Here is a 15,175-nt window from a genome sequence, read left to right as displayed (position 1 = left end):
TTATCTTCTCAACAGTAATGCCCCTTATTGTGTTGTGCCCCACACCACAAGGTTCTCAGTGAATAAAACAAAGGGGTGTGTTAAGATGAATCTGTGCTGTGTTTAGTCACTCAGTCATGTCCAACTCTTTCTGACCCCCCCTAGGGACTGTAGCCCACCAGGCTCCTCTGTCCTTGGGGATTCTCCAGGCAAGAATACCGGAGTGGGTTGCCATGCCCTCCTCCAGGGGATCTTCCCAACCCAGGGATCAAACCCAGGTCTCCCACATTGCAGGTGGATTCTCTACTGTCTGAGCCACCAGCGAAGCCCAGGGAGTACAGATAACAGTCTAATCAACATACTATCTGAATCCCCAGGTATATTTGTAATCTGGCCATGTTCAACATTTGGGGACTTGGTAGATGGCATGAGCTTCTTTTTTCCCCAAATACCAAGTAGGGAAGCAGAAGAGATCCTTTATTGACTGGACCTGAACACAGAAAACAAAGATCATTGGGAAGAGCTCTAAAATTTTTTTCATCAAAATTAAAACCTTTCCTTTAACACAAACCTGTGCATTATTTGTAAATTCTTCATTTAAAGCAGTGAGTGCAAGACAGTTTTGAAAAACCCAGGTATTCAGTTATTTGAGAAAGTGAAAAAGCTAACTGAGAAGTATTATAGACAAATTAAAAAAAATATTCAAAAGCACTTCAAATACCAATAAGAGTTTCAAATGGAATATTTTATTCACATGTTAGTTGTCTTTAACATGTACACACACACTGACACACTCTGATTGGTCTGATTGGAACAAGGGTTGTCTAAGTATCCTAAAGGATAATGAAAAATTTAAAATATATTAATTTTTCATTGTTATAGACAATTACATCCACATCAGTTACAAAGAGTTTACTGATTCTGTTCAAAGAAGCAGAATGGAATAGGAGGAGGAAACTTGTGGATAAATTCAACAGTGACATAACTGAGATCTCAACATGAGAGCTAACAAAACATGGATTTTTGCTGTGAAATTTTTCTTTGCAAAATATGGAGAAAAGTTTGTCAATGTGTGGTAAATAAGAGAAGATGGTGAACTTTATCATAGTCAATTCTCACAGTATTGTATAGGGGCATCAAGAAAACTGCTTAGTCCTTCTCTGGGACCAGTTTCAGAACTTTGCCAATTGCAATGGTCTTACCCTCATCTCTTAAAGTAAAACGACCCATCTGAGGAAAATCTTTGAATGTCTCAAGGCAGATAGTTCCTGCTGTCCTTAAACGGGCAATGCACACTTGATCTTGCTTCACGAAGCGGGGCCGTGTCTTACTCTTTTCTCCTGATTTTTTATCTACCAAGGAGATTAACGCTGTTATTTCAACTTCCTCGATACAAGTATGAATGTGCAGCACTGCATTATAACCTGGGCAGATGATGGACTTGTGCTCAATAATCACTATCTGAACATCAAATGTGCGTCCAGAATGGCAAAGATTAGTAGGATCACAGAGTATGAATCCTGGAAGAATCTCTTCTTCTTCAATTCCCTTCAGTCTGATTTTAAGGTTTTCACCTGGGGCTACATAATCAGTTTCAGCATCATCAGAAAGTATTCCAAGAACTTCCACATTGTGCTTGTTTGGCATCATCACAAGCTGCTGGCCTTTAAAAATGGATCCTGATTCCAGCTTTCCCAGGACCACAGTGCCCATATCCTTGTACTTATCCACAATTGGCAGTCTAATTGGTCCATCAATGGATCTGTTGAAGTTTGGCATATTATCCAAATATGGAATGAATGGTAATCCAGTATACCAAGGGCAGAAATCTGATTGCTCTTTAATATTTGCCCCGGTCAGCCCTGAGCAGGGCATAAAGTGAATGTCCTTTTTGGGACTAAAGCCGACTTTTTTCAAAAAGGGCACTAGCTTTTCTTTACATTCTTCATATCTCTCACTGCTCCAATTTACTGTGGGATCATCCATCTTATTAATAAGCACTATCAAATACTTCACCCCTGCCGTTTTTGCCAACATCGCATGTTCTCTTGTCTGTCCACCTTTTTCAAATCCAGTCTCAAACTCTCCTTTCCTGGCAGAGATTACCAGTACAGCCAAATCAGCTTGAGAAGCACCACCGATCATATTTGGGACAAAACTCTTATGGCCAGGGGCATCTAAAATTGTGAAATGTTTCTTTTCTGTTTCAAAATAGGCACGACCCACTTCTACTGTTTTACCCTTGTCTCGTTCTTCCTGGTTTGTATCTAAGGCCCAGGACAAATACCAAGTTTCTCTGTTTTTTTCTTTAGCTTCTCTTTCATATTTCTCAAGTGTTCTTTTGTCAACCATTCCTGTCAAAAACATGATCTGTCCTCCAATGGTTGACTTCCCGGCATCGACATGCCCAATGAATACCACATTTACGTGTTCTTTTTTAGGCGCACCTGAGGGTACGACCACAGATTTCGATTTTCTGATTTCCTCTTTCTCCATCATCTCCTGGCCACTTTCTTCTGGGGGCCCCGAATCTCCCAAGGAACTACCCCCTGGCTCGGCTTCACCTACTTCTTTATTGTGCTCCCATGACTCTTCTAAAACCATCTCCACCTCTCCATTTTCTACAACAGGTTCTGAAAGTTCCATGGTAACGGCTGAATTGGAACCTTCACGCCACAATAACTGTTCCTCTTTGGAATATTCCACAGGTGCCCCCCGTCCCAGCCTTTTACCTTGAGGGTCGCCCGCGCCCGTACAGGTTTCATAGAAGCCGGGGGCGTCATTCGGGGGGGTCTGCGGCTGGCTCGGGCCCCGCAGGAAGGCCGGCACGAACTCCGCGGCATGGACGTTAGGCACGAAGGGTTTGGCGTTGATGTTGAGCTGACGGCTGAAGGCCGAGTTGAGGGGCTCATGCTGGACCTCAGCGGCGGCCGCCGCCAACGCCGAGGAGGCTCGGTCCCCGCTCGGGGCCAAACCCGGTGCTTCCATGTCCACCTGGTCCCAGCAGTCGGGAGCCGAGTCGCTGCTGCTGCCCAGATCCATCGTCTTCAGCCCTGATAGATGCGGGGAGGGAACGGGTTTAATGGGCCAGAAAGAGACGGCAGTGCCGCCGGGGGTGAGGCGGCAAGAGTCGGGAGTCGGGATGGGGAAGAGACACGAACCTTAGCGGCGGCGTGGAGGCAGCCGGGTCCGACACTGCATTCGCAACTGCGGCGGCAGCAGTAGATATGGCGGCGCAGCCTCTCCTGTTGTGTGTGAACGGATCTCCTCCCCCAAACCCCGACCACTTCCGACTCTTCCACGGCCGACCCGGTGCCGGGCGGGGATTGACCCCTAGCTGCCATCCGTATGCTCGGCCTCCCGCATCCTTAGTCCTGGCTGAGGTCCAAAAGCCTCTTTTTTTTTTTTTTTAACGAAAATTTCCATTCATTTTTGTATACGCGCTCCGGGAAAGCGATTTGACCACGATGTAATGATTAAACCTAGACAGGCACACCTGATTTCCAATTTTACTCAGATTCTACTGAAAAGGAACATTCCTTTTGAACAAATGGAGGTAGTATAGGGGTTAAAGGTTTACCCAGCAACTGAAAGAAGAAATTAGTGATTAGGGAGGTGCTCTTGAAATACAGGAAGATGAAGCTGAGCCTTGGAAATGCGACTTTAGATCAGACATTAATTTGAAACCCTTTCCAGTGCGCTCCTCTCCAACCCCCCCCCCCCCCAATAAATAAGCCTGTAACTTTGGCTGATGGCTTTCATGGTGTAAAGATGGGCTTATAACCTCTTTTCATGTAAAGCACTTGGTCTGTGCCTGCTTGGAAGAAGTTCCCAATGAGACCCTTGTCCCAGTCTAGCTGAGCAACCTATAGCATTTGTGCAGGTGCCTGGACAATGGCTAGCCTGTGATGTGGTGGTGAGTCAGATAGACAGGTGTGGGACTCAGATCTCTTGTATTCTCCTAATCAACTGTATTCTGGTGTACCTTCCTCATAACCTCCCTGGAGTGCAGCCGAGGTCCACAGAATTAGGCTTCCCTCTAATTCTGGGGGCCTAGAACCTTCTTACTGCTGATACTGGGTTTGATCTTAAGAAAGAATCAGTGTCATATTGGATCCTTACATGTGTTGTGGGTATCAGCATAATGAAGCCAATTAAGACCTCTGAGATGGACAAAGTCCATAAGACCCTAAGCAATAGAATCTCACTCTTAGAGTTTGTAACACTTGTGCCACAGCCTAGAAGAGCTGGTTTGTAAATTATCTTAATTTAGATCAAATTGAAATAGAAAAAAAGACCCTGGGAAAATGTAATTTGCTAGTATGAGATAAAGTCATATTAAATACATCCAACAACAAGCTAGAATATAAAAATTAGTAGCTGATTTAAAACAAAAATTTTGTTATGAACATCCCTGGGGTAGAAAAAATGTCCTATGTCTAACACACTTGGATGCTTGGTGGTTTCAGCCTGGTTGCCACTATTTTACTAGCTGTGTGCTGTTCCTAAGCCATTAGACGTCAAACCCCTTCATTCTTTTTGCCTCAGGTTCAGTTCAGTTCAGCCGCTCAGTTGTGTCCGACTCTTTGCGACTCCATGAATCACAGTATGTCAGGCCTCCCTGTTCATCACCAACTCCCAGAGTTCACTCAAACTTACCTCCATTGAGTTGGTGATGCCATCCAGCCATCTCATCCTCTGTCGTCCCCTTCTCCTGCCCCCAATCCCTCCAGTGAGTCAACTCTTTGCATGAGGTGGCCAAAGTACTGGAGTTTCAGCTTTAGCATCAGTCCTTCCAATGAACACCCAGGATTGATCTCCTTTAGGATGGACTGGTTGGATCTCCTTGCAGTCCAAGGGACTCTCAAGAGTCTTCTCCAACACCACAGTTCAAAAGCATCAATTCTTCGGCGATCAGCTTTCTTCACAGTCCAACTCTCACATTCATACATGACTACTGGGAAAACCATAGCCTTGACTAGACGGACCTTGGTTGGCAAAGTAATGTCTCTGCTTTTTAATATGCTATCTAGGTTGGTCATAACTTTCCTTCCAAGGAGTAAGCATCTTTTAATTTCATGGCTGCAGTCAGCATCCACAGTGATTTTGGAGCCCCCAAAAATAAAGTCTGCCACTGTTTCCACTGTTTCCCCATCTATTTCTCATGAAGTGATGGGACCATATGCCATGATCTTAGTTTTCTGAATGTTGAGCTTCAAGCCAACCTTTTCACTCTCCTCTTTCACTTTCATCAAGAGGCTTTTGAGTTCCTCTTCACTTTCTGCCATAGGGTGGTGTCATCTGCATATCTGAGGTTATTGATAATTCTCCCAGCAATCTTGATTCCAGCTTGTGCTTCTTCCAGCCCAGCGTTCCTCATGATGTATTCTGCATATAAGTTAAATAAGCAGGGTGACAATATACAACCTTGATGTACTCCTTTTCCTATTTGGAACCAGTCTGTTGTTCCATGTCCAGTTCTATTGCCTCAGGTAAAAAGACTTAATTATTTGCTCTCACTTAAAGAGAATGTGCATACCTATTCACAATGAATAGGAAGAAATGAGAGGGTGAATGTGCGGAAGCCATGTGCTGAAGAATTTCTTGGGCATTCTGTGAACCTCGAATAGACTTACTAAAATGTCTCTGGGAGAACTTGTCAAGGTTTAAGGAATTGTGTTCACATAAAGTTAGCAATAGCGAGGAAGGAGGACAGACCAGGGATGTTTCCTTTACCTCGGTCATTTGTATTGATCATGAGAATATTAGTACAACTTCTACTTAGTATTATCTCTGTTAGAGACCAAAGGATGAGTCATTTTTAGAACCTTAAAGGAGAAATGAGAAATGGTGACTGGATTTCTTCACAAACCGTCATCCTTGGGGTTCAGGAGAAGGCAGATATACCCGAGAGAGAAACACTGACCAGGAATATATACGGAGACAAACCTTGGACAAAACTCTTTTGATTTGTATGATGGGGCAATTGTCTCTGGTGGATATGCCTAGAACTTTGAAAGAGTTCATTAGTAAATGGGAGAAGTCTCATCAAAGACTTTTTTTTTTTAAAGAAAGTGTAGGAAATATCTGGTCACTGCTTAATTAATCATTTTCAACTTAATTTTTATTGCAAAATACAGCACAAATACAGAAAATTGCATAACACAAAATTATAACTTATTGACTCAGAAGGAAAACACAGTTGTAACCACCACTCAAATCAGCAATTAGAACTTTGCCAGTCAATCCAGAAGGCCTCTCACTACCCTGTCCAATCACAACCCACTCCTTCCACCCTTAAATGTAACCACTATTCTAACATTTATAATAATCACCTTCATGATTTTCCATACAGCTTTATCACACAAATGTATACTCAAACACTGCAGTTCAATTTTGCCTAGCTTTTTGAATACCTTTTTTAAGTTTCTCGATCTATAGGTTCCCAATCTACCCTCCGTTTTTTCACATCATTTATTCATTGGAGAAGGTAGATCTTGTGACTTGTAGAGTTTTCTACATTCTTGACTTCAGTGATTGTATCCCTATGGTATAGTTTAGAATATCCTTTTTTTTCTGTGTATTTCCTGTATATCAATAATTGAATCTGTGAGCTTGACCTGATATAGGTGTAATTTTTAAGCAAGAATACTTGAAGGGGAATTTTGAGTATTTCCATAAAGAGGCACATAATGTCAAGTTGTGACTCCTTTTACAGTTAGCAAAAGTTAATGATGATTATGTAGAGACATTATATCAATAGGATTTGCAAAATTGTGATGTTGTACTTCTATCATTCTTTCTTTATTAATTGGGATACACATTTAAAACAATTTCCTTTTATTGAAAGTTTTGTTATTTTCAGGTACAAACTGTAAAAGAGAGTCAGGGAAGTGCCTGATTATTTTTCTTTGAATGTTTTAAAAAAGATAATTTGGCTGCCTACAATCCTTCACAGATGACAAGGATATTGCAAAAGAATAATTTTGAATTACTGGATTTACATATATTTGATATGTTTTAAACAATTTTTCTTACTACACTTACTGAATTTAAGATGGCCCTTCATCAACTGGTGGAAGCCTCTTCAAGTTGAATTCTGAGTGGTTTTGAGACTATGCTAGTGGTCCTTTATGGTTTTTTTATTTTCTGGTAAGACAAAATGTACCAGACCAATTTTACATATTTCTACCAAGCCAGAAATACTGGTTCTCAATGATAAAAGGGTATGATAAAATTAGAAAATAAAATACTTATTCACTTGATTTACCCCACCTACACATGTATTAATAGAATTCTTAGTACTCCCATCACCAATATGATTAGAGAAAACAGATTTGTTTTTTTCCATAAGCTCTTCACATTCTCTGCCAGTACATTATGGTTGAACTACATTTATCTGATAATAACTCACTTTTGTTGAGTGTTTCCTGGGTGCAGGTTGTATTTCAATTACTTTCTATGAATTTTCTTATTTCATTTTCCCTATCATTCTGTGAATAAGCTAATCTTATCACTATATTTTACAGAGAAGAAATGGATGTTTAGAGAAGCTGAGTGAATTATCCAAGATCATATAACTAGTAAGTAGTGGGCTTTGTGTTCAAGCACAGACAGTACAATTCTAAGGCCATACTGGTTTGTAACATCTATTATATACTAAAAAAAGGAATAAGGAGATTAGGTAGGTTAAATCACAAAATGAGAAAAGATGGAAACATCTTAGATTATCTGGAGAGAATGGAAATATTGGTGAATTTTTGAGAGAAAGGATAATACAGTGAAGTTCTTTTATGAGGACATGTTTTCTTCCTGAAGTAGGAGATAACCCCATGGAGATTGTTAAGGAAGAATGAAATAAGAAAAATGAGGAATGGGAGAAGATTTAGGATAGATTTTTGCAGGGAGGTGGCTGATTTGAGAATGTAAAATTATTTTCTGAAGAATTCCATTTAAACAAAAGTAGTCTATACTGGAAAACATAATATGCTCAGGCTTTGAGATTTCTCTCTTTATCCAGTGTACACCTAACTTCATTAGGCAGCCTAGAGCACAAACAGAGTTTTAAATTTCACCCAGGTTTTATGAATAGTAGTGCCAAATGGACTGGAAGGAGAAGAAGAGGAATATATCAAGGGACTAGTGAGCACAGAGTTAAGAACACTGTATTGGATGCCTTATATTGGTTCTCTCAGCATTGGTTCTTCAAGCTCCATTCATAAATATCCCTCTCTATACTGAAGAGCAGAGAAGGCAATGGCACCCCAATCCAGTACTCTTGCCTGGAAAATTCCACGGACGGAGGAGCCTGGTAGGCTGCAGTCCATGGAGTCGCTAAGAGTCAGACATGACTGAGCAACTTCACTTTCACTTTTAACTTTCATGCATTGGAGAAGGAAATGGCAACCCACTCCAGTGTTCTTGCCTGGAGAATCTCAGGGATGGGGGAGCCTGGTGGACTGCCGTCTATGGGGTCACGCAGAGTCGGACACGACTGAAGCGACTTAGCAGCAGCAGCAGCAGCATGCTGAAGAGACTGGGCAGCAGCTTAATTCTCCATTTCCTAGACTTTTTAACTTAGTAGGATTCCAGATGCATTTTACCTTCTGTCAATATGATGCACACCGATAAGATTTATTTTAGAGACATTTTAAGTGTAGAGAGATGTAAGACAGGCATGCTGGAGTTGTGACTGTAGCTGGGGAGCTAACAATTCTGGTGGAATTTCCTGCTTCCAAGAAAGCAATTAAGAGCTAACAATTCTGGTGGAATTTCCTGCTTCTAGGAAAGCAATTAAGACACCCTATGCCTAAAGCCAACAGATGTACTGGAAACATCCTGATTCCCCACTCAACTGTGGCAACTGTCCTTGGGGACCAACTTTGCTGAATGACTATAATAATCATTCTGAGAGGCCATGAATAGACCTATATCTCCAGGCCCTAGAAAGACAGTATTTATATGCTCCTAATTCCTGAAATTAATCCCTATGCTAATTAACATAGAATGTTTTCTGCTAATAGCAATCAGATATTGACTAGTACAAGTACCAAAAGATTGGGGTTCAAATTCAAGGCCTGCCATTTTAAACTATTTTCTTTGTTTGATATCTTTAACCACTCTGTGCCTCATTTTCCTTATCTGATGAGTGGAGATGAACCCACATACACCCTGAGGTGCTAGAGGCAAATGTCATGGTGAGTATAAAGAGCCACAGGGGCTGGAATTGTAAGACACTTCAGTAACATCATCATTACTAAACACCAATATGGTAAATTGTGGGACATCATGGATGAAATGCCTGATAGCCAAACATGTGTGTAAACAGGAAGAAAATAGCCAAAGTTTGAGGTTAAATGGGGGAAAATGTATCTCCATTCTAAGGCAATCCTTAATGACTGCAATGTCAACACCATACTCTATCCAATGTTTCCAGTCCTAGGTGGGAATGTAATCACAAAAGAGGTTAAACTATCAAGCAGTTGTTTTCATACGAATTCACGCAGACTTAATACGGGAAATATGAATAACTATGAAAACAGATAATTAGTCACTCAGAATTGTTCACTTTCCACCAGTGTACACAAGTGCCACAATAAAATTTAGTGAAACAGAAATAAAATGATAACTATGTGACATGATGGGGATGTTAACTAATGCTAGAGTGGTATTCATATTGAATTATATAATGTAAAAATCAACACACCATCCAACTTAAAAGTATAGAATATTATATGTCAATTATATCTCAATAAAAATAAAATTTAGTGAAGCACATTCAGCTAGAACTGAACTTCCTGATAGCTGAGTGCTGAGGTAGCCTAACCAGAAAGTAGGATTCAGTTCAGTTCAGTTGCTCAGTCGTGTCCAACTCTTTGCGACCCCATGAATCACAGCACACCAGGCCTCCCTGTCCATCACCAACTCCTAGAGTTCACTCAAACTCATGTCCATTGAGTCAGACTGGTTGGATCTCCTTGCATTATTTGGGGGATTAAAAAGTGGAAAAATATCTGTACATTAATATAATGGCCAACCATTTCTGTGTAAGTCCCAGCATTTCCTATATACAGATTACTGTGATCTCTCAGAGTAATGACATAAATTCAAAGGATTTTCTAATCCCCCTACATTTTATTCAGCACTTCTCAGGTAGCAGCCCATACTCACGCAACCATGGGTACAAATAATTTACACATCCTAGACTTTATGCTTCATGATGTCCTGGTGGTCTTCTGTGAAGCTCGTTTCACAAGGACACAGGAAAGCTATCTCTTTTGCCCCAGGTTAGAAATCAGAAAACTAAACTTTGGAAAAAGGGAGGTTAGTTACCAAGGGTCTTTGATGTCTTAAAGGCCAAAATACTCTGTCCTCAAAGTGCACAGCCATGGTTGGAAAAACCATTGAGGGGAGGAAGCTGAGTAAAGAAGCCATTGGAGATTTACTGATAAACGACTTTCACAAGGGTGCTGGTACAATGATATGGAGGAGAGAAGTGTGTCAGGGAAAGGGCAAATGTGAGCCATGCAAAGTTCCAGAAACTAGAGCAATAGCAGATGATGGCACATACGAGCACAGAGAAAACACTGTGAGCGAGAATTAATGGTCATGTGGGGAAAGGACTTTTGTAAGCCAAAAAGGTAATCAAGTCCATGAGCCTAGTTGAGTCACTTGTCCCCCAAGTAAGGTACTAAATTCCAATGAAGGAGAGGGAGTCTTCATTCTTCAGTCTCCAAATGTAGTATGCATCACACCCAAGACAGTCAAGGGGATAATGCCAGTTTCAAACATCCGGTGGAGGGATGAGCACAGTAATATAATGTTGTAATAAAACAGTCAAGCGTGATGTCAGTACACCTCACTCAGTTCTTTGATATACTTCAACCCACACTAACTGAGCACCGGTGTTGCACTTGCCCCTGTGTGGGTAGATTCACACTATAAGTCTGCATCACATAGGAACAAATTGAGTGCCAATAAGAACAACAAGATGGCTGTGTGGATCACAACAAACTGTGGAAAATTCTTAAAGAGATAGGAATACCAGACCACCTGACCTGACTCCTGAGAAATCTGTATGCAGGTCAAGAAGCAACAGTTAGAACTGGACATGGAACAACAGACTGGTCCCAAATAGGGAAAGGAGTACCTCAAGGTTGTATATTGTTGCCTTGTTTATTTAACTTATATGCAGAGTACATCATGGAAAATGCCGGGCTGAATGAAGCACAAGCTGAAATCAAGATTGTTGGGAGAAACAGCAATAACTTCAGATATGCAGAAGACACCACCCTTATGGCAGAAAGCGAAGAGGAACTAAAGAGCCTCTCGAAGAAAGTGAAAGAGGAGAGTGAAAAAGTTGGCTTAAAGCTCAACATTCAGAAAACGAAGATCATGGCATCTGGTCCCATCACATCACAGCAAAAAATGGGGAAATAGAGGAAATAATGACTGACTTTATTTTGGGGGGCTCCAAAATCACTGCAGATGGTGACTGCAGCCATGAAATTAAAAGATTCTTGCTCCTTGGGAGAAAAATTATGACCAACCTAGATAGCATATGAAAAACCAGAGACATTACTTTGCTGACAAAGGTATGTCTAGTCAAAGCTATGGTTTTTCCAGTAGTCATGGATGGATGTGAAAATTGGACTATAAAGAAAGCTGAGCACCAAAGAATTGATGATTCTGAAGTGTTGAAGAATACTCTTGAGAGTCCCTTGGGCTGCAAGGAGATCCAACCAGCCAATCTTAAAGGAAATCAGCCCTGAATATTCATTGGAAGGAGTGACGCTGAAGCTGAAACTCCAATACTTTAGCCACCTGATGCGAAGTACTGACTCACTGTAAAAGACCCTGATGCTGGGAAAGATTGAAGGCAGGAGGGGAAGGGGACGACAGAGGTTGAGATGGTTCGGTGGTATCACCAACTTGATGGACATGAGTTTGAGTAGGCTCTGGGATTTGGGGATGGACAGGGAAGCCTGGCATGCTGCAGTCCATGGGATCACAAAGATTTGGACACGACTGAGTGACTGAACTGAACTGAACTAAAGAAAAACAAAAATGGATTTAAAGACATCAGCTGTGATTAAATATGGGGTTCATAGTGGCTATAATGGAACAAATGCTTCATGGTCACTGTGATTAAATGCCAGGAAATAGATTCATTATTTGGAAATTGGGTAAGCAGAGGCAAATAATGAAACCGCTATCCTGTGTGTGGCACATAAACTATAACACTGGTTGCCAAACAGTGGATGAGGGAAGTGTCTCATCAGAGAAGAATTTCATCTAATAAATGAAGAAGCATAGATAGAATGAAAATACCTCCATTTTCAACCACAAATGACACAAGCACTGTAGGCAATGAGCATCAGTATCTGCTTGCTCTACAAAAACAGGAACAACCATACAGTATTCCCCTCCCAGTGGATGAAAGCCACACTGCCTCTGAGCCATTCTTGCCAAATTAGAAGACTGAACCAGAAGACAAGATCTAAACTCCAATTTGCAGGAAAAACTGGGGACAGAGGGATGTATTAAATGATGCCAATGAGATGAAATCAGCAAAATGCTGCATGTGGATGACTCTGTAGAGCAAAGGATTCATTTCTCATGAGAAACAGAGAGAGCAAGAGAGGGGTAATTTTACAGAGAGTTAGCAGGCATACTGAAAAACTGCAGTGCCTGAGACTAAATAGGATCCAGAATTGGTGAAAACATTAACATTTATGAGAGAGTAAAGAAGACGCGGGTTCAATCCCTGAGTCAGAAAGATCCTCTGGAAGAGGAAATGGCAACCCACTCCAATATTCTTGCCTGGAGAATCCCATGGACAAAGCCTGGCAGGATGCAGTCCATGGGGTCACAAAGAGTCAGACACAACTGAGCAGCCACACACACCACCATGCAAGGGAAAACAGTGTTAGCAAGGATTAATGGTCATGTGGGGAAAGGACTGAGTGAAGTGTATTGACATCACACTTAACTCTTTTATTACAACATTATATTACTGTGCTCATCCCTCCACCAGATGCTTGAAACTGGCATTATCTCTTGGCTGTTTTGGGTGTGATGCATACTACATTTGGAGACTGAAGAATGAAGACTCCCTCTCCTTCACTGGACCTTAGTACCTTACTTGGGGGACAAGTGACTCAACTAGCCTCATGAATTTGATTATATTTTGGCTCACAATGGAAACTTTGGACTTCCCATGTAGCTCAGTGGGTAAGGAATCCTCCCACAATGGGAAGATCCCCTAGAGAAGAACTCACTCCAGTGTTATTTCATGGAGAATCCCATGGGCAGGAACCTGGCTAGCTACAGTCCATAGGGTTGCAACGAGTCAACACGACTGAAGTGACTGAGTAGAGCACACAAGTAAAACTTTACCATGAATACTGAAGATACTAAATAGTCATCAACACTTGTCTAGGCATGATAATGGGCTTCCCTGGTGGCTCAGATTGTAAAAATCCACCTGCAATGAAGGAGACCTATGTTCATTCCTGGGCTGGGAAGATCTGATGGAGAAGGGAATGACTACCCACTCCAGTATTCTTGCCCGAAGAATCCCATGGACAGAGGTGCCTGGTGGGCTACAGTCCATGGAGTCACAAAGAATAGACAGTGACTGAACGACTAACACTTTAACATTTCAGTTATAAAAACTGCCATATTTATTGTGGCAGTAAAGTAGTCTTTCATAGGAATCTTTATCTTAGAGAATTATATTATATAATACACGTGGATTAACTGATTAAGTATTTAAGATTCATCTGAAGAAAACCTAGAGGGGTGGGGAAATTAATAGGTTTTCATGAAATAAAATTGACCAAGTGCTCATGAAAATTGAATTTGGGTGAGACTTACATGGGAGTTCATTATAATAGTTAACTTATCATGTATCAGTTTGACAATATTTATAACAAACAATTGTTTAAAATATCCAAATCCACAAAATAGAATAATGAAATAAAAATTTCTAAATATAGAGCCATATTAGAATTTGTAAAAGTTAATTTCAGATCAATTTAAGTGAAAGTTTAGAACTAAAGGTAAAATAAATAGGGCCTTATTTTTTTGTTGTTGTTTATTGGACACTTGTTTGTTCCTTTTTGTTTTTGTTTGCTATAAGAATTCTGGAAGCATCCATTTTCTGATTCATCTGCTCCAGGAAACCACAGGTCTCCATGGCTACCATTCCCCTGCTGCACTGTTTTCTGCAGGTTAATGTGACAACCTCATGCAGGCACACAGCTGTCTTTGCAAAAGCTCCAGGCATCTCTATTGTATTCCAAGTACCACTACCCTCCTGTGCTGCATCTGGCTTTCTCAATTAAAAAAAGGCAAATACCACAGAAGTCCCCAGCACATTCCCCATACATCTCATTGGGCAGAACGGGATCATAGAGCCACCTTTAGCTTTAGAAGAGACTGTCAAAATCATCACTTGAAAAAGAGTAATGGTGTAGCCATGACTGGATTGGAGGAACCCCAAGTCCCACCTGGGGAACAAACATGTTACTGCTTTGACCAAAATCAGTTTTTCCTACCACCTTGGTAGGAAATGCTGACGGTCAGAAAGGAACAAATTCAGTGAGAAAGGAGAAGCAGAGCTCCTAGAGCCAAAAATCAGGTCAAGGGTAAGGAATAAATATGCACTGAGGGGAATACACTCACAGGGTTGAGTCACATACACTGTCCAAGCACTTTCACACCTGCTGTACTGTTCAGTCCTCACAACAATTGTGCAAAGGAGGCATGTGGCATTATCTCCTTGTTTTCATGAGGGACCAGAGCCTCCTAGAGGAAGGGAAAGGTGTCTTGTTGGGGTTCTGGTTGGTGGCTGCACCACACATTACTCTGCACCTCTGCCAAGGGTTGTAACAGCCACCCCCTGGCTCACCAAAATCACTGTGGGAAATATTGACAGGGCAAGGGAATGAAGTCCACTGTTTGCTCAGCACTGTGCTGGGCATATTCCGATTCAGGAAGGGGGCCTACTTTGGTTCTGGCCCTAATGCGATGGTAGATGATGCTTGCACAGTAAGGGCTCACCTAGTGGCTCACAACTGCTCCTGTCCCACACTCGTCATTCTGCACACAAGGTCACAAGTGAAAACTGTGAACATAGGAACTCAGTTATGGGCTGAGAAAGGACTTCAGGGCCTGACTCAGGAGGTGTGAA

The 15,175-nt window shown here is 41.5% G+C and overlaps 1 protein-coding gene across 1 annotated transcript; it reads right to left on the bottom strand.

Moving 5' to 3' along the window:
• Positions 1-705: 705 nt before the first annotated feature.
• GSPT2 (G1 to S phase transition 2) lies at positions 706-3,270 on the bottom strand. The gene is made up of 2 exons (XM_055393672.2): positions 3,141-3,270; positions 706-3,032 (listed from the first exon to the last, which is right to left on the bottom strand). Exon 2 carries the CDS (start codon positions 3,019-3,021, stop codon positions 1,129-1,131), a length of 1,893 nt encoding a protein of 630 aa, XP_055249647.1. The 5' UTR covers positions 3,022-3,032; positions 3,141-3,270; the 3' UTR covers positions 706-1,128.
• Positions 3,271-15,175: the final 11,905 nt, after the last annotated feature.

This window comes from Moschus berezovskii, chromosome X (genome assembly GCF_049115385.1).
Source record: "Moschus berezovskii isolate FMDL1 chromosome X, NW_MosBer_1.0, whole genome shotgun sequence".
In the NCBI taxonomy this organism is placed as follows: domain Eukaryota; kingdom Metazoa; phylum Chordata; class Mammalia; order Artiodactyla; family Moschidae; genus Moschus; species Moschus berezovskii.
Note: the sequence above shows the minus strand (reverse complement) of the source record. Positions and strands in the feature narration are given on the sequence as shown.

Bases quoted from the DNA above. Each gene is read 5' to 3' on its own strand.
- GSPT2 (XM_055393672.2), bottom strand. From the start codon at position 3,021: ATGGATCTGGGCAGCAGCAGCGACTCGGCTCCCGACTGCTGGGACCAG.